At 38.3% G+C, this 8,262-nt stretch overlaps 1 protein-coding gene and 1 long non-coding RNA gene across 2 annotated transcripts in view; one reads left to right on the top strand and one right to left on the bottom strand.

Moving 5' to 3' along the window:
• Positions 1-4,226, bottom strand: part of acoxl (acyl-CoA oxidase-like) — a 36,820-nt gene extending 32,594 nt beyond the window's left edge. Inside the window, exons 1-5 of the mRNA XM_072677501.1 lie at positions 4,034-4,226; positions 3,653-3,749; positions 1,863-1,949; positions 1,454-1,540; positions 649-747 (exon numbers count right to left, since the gene is read on the bottom strand). Coding sequence (XP_072533602.1) covers positions 649-747; positions 1,454-1,540; positions 1,863-1,949; positions 3,653-3,749; positions 4,034-4,149 — 486 coding nt within the window. The 5' untranslated portion in view covers positions 4,150-4,226. The remainder of the gene's footprint in view (positions 1-648; positions 748-1,453; positions 1,541-1,862; positions 1,950-3,652; positions 3,750-4,033) is intronic.
• On the top strand, positions 2,477-3,582 carry LOC140554467 (uncharacterized). Its single transcript, XR_011979617.1, has 3 exons — positions 2,477-2,536; positions 2,874-2,961; positions 3,563-3,582. It is a non-coding gene; the product is annotated as an uncharacterized lncRNA (long non-coding RNA).
• Positions 4,227-8,262: the final 4,036 nt, after the last annotated feature.

Raw genomic sequence — 8,262 nt, forward strand, 5'->3', positions numbered from 1 at the left:
TTATTTCTAATTGGTTTTATACAAAATGGACATGAAAAATGTTTAATAGGTTTGTTATTGGATAGATCCAATCTCATTTGAGCATGAAATGTCAGTCATAAATTCCGATCTTAAAAATGATTCATCACATAAACCTGGTATGCAAAATACTCCATACAACAGGAACTGTTTTTGTACCAAGGTGTATCAAGCCATAATTCACATGATTCTATTATCAGTTGATATGAGTGGCCTGTGACTGGAGAAACAACTGGCTCTACAGATTTTCCGATCATGACACACAGCTTTTCAAAGGTATGGTGGACATTTCCAGGTTGGCACAGAGATTTTAGCCCTGGTTAGTTGGGCCACTGCTCATCCTGCCAACAACACAGCCATACAAAAGACTGCAAATGGCTGTAAAGATGAGTCTGCTAAAAGCAAAGACAGAGTTAATTTTGCTCGTTTCAATGCCACTCCTATTACATTTGCAAAACGTTTAAATGAAAACCCGGCTAAAGTTTGAAGAGTTTAAGGTTAATTTCCAAAGGTGAAACACAGTTGTGAGAAATGCTTCTACTGCTGGCGGAACTGCGCTGTGTGTACTGAGAATTTGATTACTTTTTATTTAAGCAATTGTGAAATAGCACTCAGAACATCTGAAATCACCTGAGTTGAGGGCTCATAGTAGGCCTCAGTGAGAATGCCCCTCGCATTGCTCCCATGCCCCCTCTCTGTCAAGGCAAACATTCCAGTGAAGGCCAACTCCTGCAATTTATTATACAAGTGGAAAAGACAAAAGAAGAAAAAGAACATAACACACTATATTCTTGAATTATGGCACTAACTATAAATAAACCAAAATTAATATAAATGCCAAATGTCTGGATTCCCATGTGTCAGGATTATCCAGATTTGCAATACCACACGGAATCAACATGCATTTTTTAGAGTTCAATTCAAATGCAAATCAATCACTTTGGAAATAGGAACTGAGTTATGTGCCATAACTTACAGAGGAAAAAAGCAGAAATAGAAGTGAATGCCAATATTCAGACAAAGAACTCTTAATTACTTTTTGATTTGGTTGTCATCCATATTACATTAAACACTTAAAAATACATTCTGTATATAAATATATGCCATTTTGGTTAATCTAAATCTTTCAGTGATTCCAGTATTGCAAAGTCAATATCGTGATAATGATTAACAAACAATATATAGGGCAGCCCTATATATAAGTTGAGAAAAGCATGGGACTACTGTTAGTCCATCGGTCAGTTAGATTCGACAAATCAAATTTCTCTGCACTGGTACACTCAGATGTCATGGTAGACCCATTTATACTTGAACATCAACCTTACTAGGTATGCAAAGCTAACTGACGCCTGAATTTGTTAAACAAATTGAGAACATAAAGTGAAACCGAACAGTGTCATGCAGAACACTGTAAGCGCATGTGGCACTCACTCACCGTCACAGGGACATAAAATTTCTTCACTTGCTCTGGGTTACCTAGGTTAGTGACAGCTCCACCATATAGTCCACACACAACACCCATCTGGAAGTTTAGAGGAAGCAGTATCATGAGATCACATTGCTGACTGACCACAACCCAATGCAAATATATAGTCACAAAATGCAAACAACTACAAGGAAGCAGTGTATATTGCATATTACTGTTCTGCATGTACAGGTGAATTACTGATGGGTAGGGGAAGGGTTAGGGCATGACATTGTAGTGTATATGCAAATCATCAAGAAAAAGTCATCATAGTTCCAAGTATTTCTCTTTATCTGTAATCATGAAGACTGTATCTTTTGGTTTGGTTCAGTATATCTAACAAATTCCAGATAAGCCAACAGATAAGATATTACTGCACCTTTACTCCAGTGGCCATGTCCGCAGAACAGATCATTTCTGTGATCCCCAGGCTCTTAGTAATGAAACCTTTCTTTCTTCCAACAACCTACAAACAACCAGAAATGGGTAAAAATACATTAATTTACTCAGTTATTTTATTAATTGTACCTTTTATTATTTTGCACACTTTTTCTTCAGTATAGTATAGTATAGTGGTTAGTAAATGGGCAAATAACGTGTTAATGTATATATCGTCACTGTTCAATGAAAAACATGCATCTTCAAAATGGTGTTCTTATCTTTGAATGGAAGTCAATGTAAAATAAGAGTGTATTCCAAGTAATTTAGAGAATTTCTATTGATCTATTCATCTTGATTTATTTACAGAGTGTACAGGGCAGCTACAGGGTTCAAATGAAGAAACCTAAAAACAAAAATGGAGATGCATTGATTTCATTGAACTGCAGCTACCGTTGCTCTCACTGGATCCTGGTAATGTGGACATGGTCTTCATGTTCTGTTTCCACCATAAAAATCTTAATTGAATAATGCTAAACTACTGAAAATACAGTTGTATGCTAATGTTTGGGTACAATAGGTCAAATGACAAGGTGGTGCAGTGAAATAAGGAACTGTCACGGTTATGCTGCTAGCCATCAGCAGCAGCAACTGGCCTTGTTCTCTCCAGGGTGGGTAAGTGGCACTTTCTCTTTTCACACTTAACCACTCTTAACCACAGCTTACAAACCCTTGTAATTCTTTTCCCACTGTAAAGAAGGTCTCTGGTTCTTAAATATTCTTGGGTCATGCAGTGTATTAAAGGTCTTTCCACAAGTTCCACAAAATCTCAGCGGCAGAAAGACACAAGACCAAGAAATACCCATTCTTGCATAATACTGTTTATTACCTGCTGCACAAATCTTGCAGTTTCAAGCTTCCGCATTTCATTTTAGATCATAAAAGGTCCTCAATAGAAAATATTGTTTGTTTTAATTCTTTTTTTTTTAACTCTTCATGTTGGTTTTGACAGCTGTGTGGACACTTAGGCTGATGCTCTTCCCTCATGTTTGCAAGCAACATATGACAGAAGGGGGGAGAACATCAGAAGTATAATTCAGGTAAGGCTGGCTTATGAGGGGGCAGTAACTCTGCATTAGGGTCAAGTAGTTTGGAAGTTTATCTCTAAGAGCAAAGACACCCAATAGCAAATATGATGTTTGTCTCAGGAGCCACATATTTTAAAGAATGGTGGGCCTGACTAACCAGGGCCCTCCAATAGCCTCAAAAATAAAACTGAGTTTTCATATGCGAAACTTTCTTTTATGATACACTCTGCTTATCAGGCTGTTCATTTCCCCAGCAGTTCCTGGCCCACATTTTTGTAAATGTAGCTATTACTTACATTTGCAGCTTGCAGCACAGGAATTGTATTAAAAAGTAGCTACAGTAATAGACAGTGTTTGTGCTAACTTAACCAATGCAGCCCAGTTCACACTGCACTGCATTCTGTTTTTAATGTTTTTCTTGTTGAATTTTCCTCTGATTACCTTGATTGTTTTGGACAGACACCAAGTTGAAGACTAAGACTAAGACTATCATTCTTGCAGCAAGATAACAATTCAAATCACAGTTTTAGTTGTTCAAGCCTTAAGCAAATACTAACCAACCTCATAAAGAAATTAAATATCAAATATTTTTTTTGTCTTTTCTTTTCCTAAGATGGAGAGGAAGTCCCTGGGCAAATGTGCCCTCAGCACAGAATTTGCTGCTTGCGCCCGGTTGGAGTTTATCTGGCCATTGCTCTTTTACCTGATCACTGAGGAGACGTTGTATTAGTGGTATTTTCAGCACGTAGTGCAGCCTCTCAGCCGTCAGGTCTCTGATCTGCTCCAGGTTGAGGTCGTAACTATCAAAAAAACACTTTGAATAAGGATAGGACAGTCCTGCATTGGTTTTATATCAGGCTTCTTTTTGCTGAGCTTATTCGAGCTGAACAGGCTGTCTGTCCCGCTATTTATTACAGCTCCATGCTATGGCCGTTAACTGTAGATTAGTGTCTTTTTATTCTCCATGCTGCATTGCTCATTCTTATTCCCCCCAACCGATCATCAAATACATAGAACTTAACCATTTAAGCACCAAATACAAAGACTTTTTAAAACTGCAATCATGTGTCTTCATTCTGCATACCCGCTGCGCCGAAACAGCTCACACTGGGAAATTTTGTTCCGAAGGATATCTCTAGTCTCCCAGAACTCCCCATCCAGATATCTGGAAAGGCTGGTAGCTGAGTAGGTTTCAGCCATGTGGCCTGATGACGGAGCTTTCAGTCTGACACTGAAGCAAAAACCAAACACTCTCACCACTTTCCTCACTCTCGGCTTCCGCGTTTTGATGACGTACCTTCGACGGAGCACTCCTATACTTGTGTAAAATAAGAGCGCATGGATGGGTAATCTATGGTTGTTGCTTTTCACCATTAAAACGCAAGGAAAACGTATTAAATTGTCCGGCGTTTGGCAGTGTGAGGGAACATGAGGGAACAGAGCTGGTTCAAAAATTCCTCCAAACTATGTGGCACAGGGTCTTAACTTCGTTCTTAAGGACAGCCCACTCAGAACAATAGAGATGACATTTTTTCTATGAATAAAAATAAATAAAAATTCAATAATATTAAGATTAATATTATGTTATAAAAGTAGGCAGTGCAGTGCTGTAAAGTTGGCTCGTACACTGTATATCAGAATCAGAATCAGAATCAGAATCTCTTTATTTCACCAAGTATGTTACCCATACAAGGAATTTGTCTTGGTGAGAGCAACACGCATGACAAGTAACAAAGAAACACAGAACACAGTCTTAAACTAAAGGAAAATGACACTAAACAATAAATAGGGTAGGGGATAAATTAAAAAAAGTAGAAAGTACTAAAGGTAATAAAGGTAATAAAGAGCTGAAAAATATATTTACAGAAAAGAAAAGGACATCTGTACAGGTGTGCAAATAGTCATAGTGCAAAATAGGCAGAGTGCAAATAACTGTTCAGTCCGGTTTGGTACAGTTCAGTTGTAAGTTTAGAGGTTTACAGTGGGAGGTGACCACTGTGATTGAGGAGCGCTACAGCTCTGGGGAAGAAGCTGTTAGCATGACGTGTTGTGCTGGTTTTGATGGACCGCAGTCTTCTACCCGAGGGGAGTGTCTGGAAGAGGAGGTGTCCAGGATGTGAGGGGTCAGATGTAATCTTGCCAGCCCGCTTCCTCATCCTATATCTTGGTTAAACATTGACTTGAGCGCTAATCGAATGATACTAGTTTGGTTAAGGGACGTTAACATAAGACCAGCAAGGTGGTAGTATATATATATTTAAATTAATAAACAAATATATCGTTTTGTGGTGTTGCATTTATGCATTTTTTAGTCCATTGCGTTCGACATGTGAATCACGCTCGACAGCCTTTTCTGCGTTTGGGCCTTCCATCCACACGATCATGGTCTATATCCATGGTGGAGGTTTTTGTGCGGACGGGCAAAGATTATATAAAAAAAAACACTAGCACGTGGTTGTTGCCAAGTAACAACTTTTCTTTTTTTTTTATAACACTGTAACTGAACGTACTGCGCTGACATTTGTTGAAAACTGCCACATAAACTTCACTTCTCTGCCTAACCAAGAGCGTACAGACGTCGTCACGGCAATGTAAGAACTCTATGGTAGGTTTTTTAATGTTGTTAAGAGAATGTACTTCAGCTGGGCCCCGTTATTTTTGTATTGTTTTAAATGCCATTCTTCTTATCTTATCCTATTGTTTCCACCAACCTCCTCATTTTCGGCCACTAGCTATAATGTTTGGAATATTTGGTTTCACAGGTGTTTATTATTACTCAGGTGTGTTCCAATTAAAGTAGACATAAGACACCTAGGGTGGGTCCCAATTGTGAAATTACTAATATTAAATCATTTCTGAGTATGAAGGGTTTAGTATAGATAAAATGGTCAAGGTTGAGTACACTCAGCAACTCCAATATATAACCAAGCTACGTTCCAAACCTAGCTAGGTGGGTTGCATTTATCGAGCGCTACGTCGTGGAAGGCTGTCCCAAAGTGAAGGGCCTTTTTATACAGTCCAGACATGCAGTGATTTGGAGGACACAGCCGATGTATCCTTCCCAGCGGTTCTCTGCACACATACAACTGAATTTTGTTTTTTAGAATTAGAATTCATTTCCGTGAAGAAATGAAAAAGGCCAAACGCTTCCCGCCGCAGTTGCAAGAGGCGGGACATTCCCGGTGACGTCACCACGCAGCCTGGTTAAACTGGTCAATTTGTGTGACAAACAGGCTACCAAGAGTTTTACCTCGGTTGCAGCCTAGGCTTTAAAACGCAGCTGCATACTTAGAACTGGTCATTTTTTTTGTGTAGTTATGATGGACCCTATAACCCCTCAATGTAATGCGAAACAGAAAGGGAGGAGCTAAAAGATGGCTGATAAAGTTGCCATTATTCAACATGAGGACAAGAGCAAAATGTCAAATAAATTCAAAGAAGCTATTATGAGCCTGGAAAACAAGAATAAAACAGTTAGTGACATCAGTCAAACCTTAGGATTACCAAAATCAACTGTGTGAAATGTCATTAACAAGATAGTATTAACCAGTGAGTTCATTAATCAACTGGTAGGCCAAGAAAGACCTCCACTACTGATAGCAGAAAAATCCTAAATTGCCAGTCTGACAGATCAGCAACGGTCTTCAGGCAGATGTGTATGTGACAGAGACTGCTATCCACAGTAGACTACTTTCCATTGGTATGTCCCAAACACTATGGTGCCCTTAAATGAGGGGGACTGAGTAAAAAAGAGTTGTAAGTTCAACATATAGAGGAGAATATAACAAAAATGTGGTTTTGTCTTTATATATATATATATATATATATATATATATATATAGGCTAGATTTTGTGAAGGCTAGATTTTTTATTCAGTTTTTTGAATGGCGCCTTCTTGGTTAAATATTGAAGAAGCTACTCTCATGGTTATTCTTCCTCTGATCTGGTATACAAATGGAATAATTTAAAATCTAAATAAACCTAAACCTAAATTTTTAAAAAAGTTTTTTTCTATGTTTGTTTCCTTTCATATTTTGTTTTTTTAATTTCATTTTCATTATTGTGTGAGTTTTGTTTTATGTTTAAAAAGCAAACTAAATAAAATATTCTATAAAAAACTGGATGTATTTGTAACGGTTTGTCAATGGAGACAGAGGCAGATGTACTTGCAGGATATCTTTTAATACTGGAAAATAAAACACATAAAACCATTATTCAAATATCCTCATTGAAATGAAGTGGAAAATACATCTTTCCCATTGGTTCCTGGCATATCTATTTATATACAGGGCGTGTCTTCCAATCACTGACACCGTCAATGTGTTGCCGTTTCCCCAGAGCTACCTTCACTTAGGCGTGCTGGTAATGATTATGTAATGCTTGACTGCTTGGCCTTCTTTTACAGGCTGTCAGAGCATGTTGCCATTTTGTTGTTGTCATCTTTTTGAATGTGAAATTGGTTTGGCTTTGTGCCAGTGTTCACTTTTATGCTTCCACAGAATGATAAATGTGGTTCTCTGCAAATTAGTCTTACTACTTACTTTCATACACTTACTGATATTGTTAATCATGTGCCACTGAAAGTTCCAAAATGTATTTTAACTTCAGAATCAGAATCTCTTTATTTCACTAAGTATGTCACACATACAAGGAATTTGTCTTGGTGAGAGCAACACGTATGACAAGTAACAAAAACACAGAACACAGGTTATTTACAGTATTAAACTAAAGGAAAATTACACTAAACAATAAATAGGATAGGGGATAAATTAAAAAAAGAAAAAGTACTAAAGGTAATAAAGAGCTGAAGAAAGCTGAGAGATGTGAAACAGATTTAGTTGAAAAATATTACATATAGAAAGTTACAGATGACCTGAATATTTACAGAAAGAGAACATCTGTACAGGTGTGCAAATAGTCATAGTGCAAATAGGCAGAGTGCAAATGTTCGGTCCGGTTTGGTACAGTTCAGTTGTATGTTTTGAGGTTTACAGTGGGAGGTGTCCACTGTGGTTGAGGAGCGCTACAGCTCTGGGGAAAAAGCTGTTAGCATAACGTGTTGTGCTGGTTTTGATAGACCGCAGTCTTCTACCAGAGGGGAGTGTCTGGAAGACGAGGTGTCCAGGATGTGAGGGGTCAGATGTAATTTTGCCAGCACGCTTCCTCACCCTGCTGGTGTAGATCTGCTGAAGTGATGGCAGGTTACATCCAATGATCCTCTTTGCTGTCCTGATGTTGCGCTGGAGTTTGGTTCTTTCTTGTGAGGTGGAGGAACCAAACCAGATAGTTACGGAGGCTTGATGGACTTGATCG

Source organism: Salminus brasiliensis, chromosome 4 (assembly GCF_030463535.1).
Source record: "Salminus brasiliensis chromosome 4, fSalBra1.hap2, whole genome shotgun sequence".
NCBI classification, from domain to species: domain Eukaryota; kingdom Metazoa; phylum Chordata; class Actinopteri; order Characiformes; family Bryconidae; genus Salminus; species Salminus brasiliensis.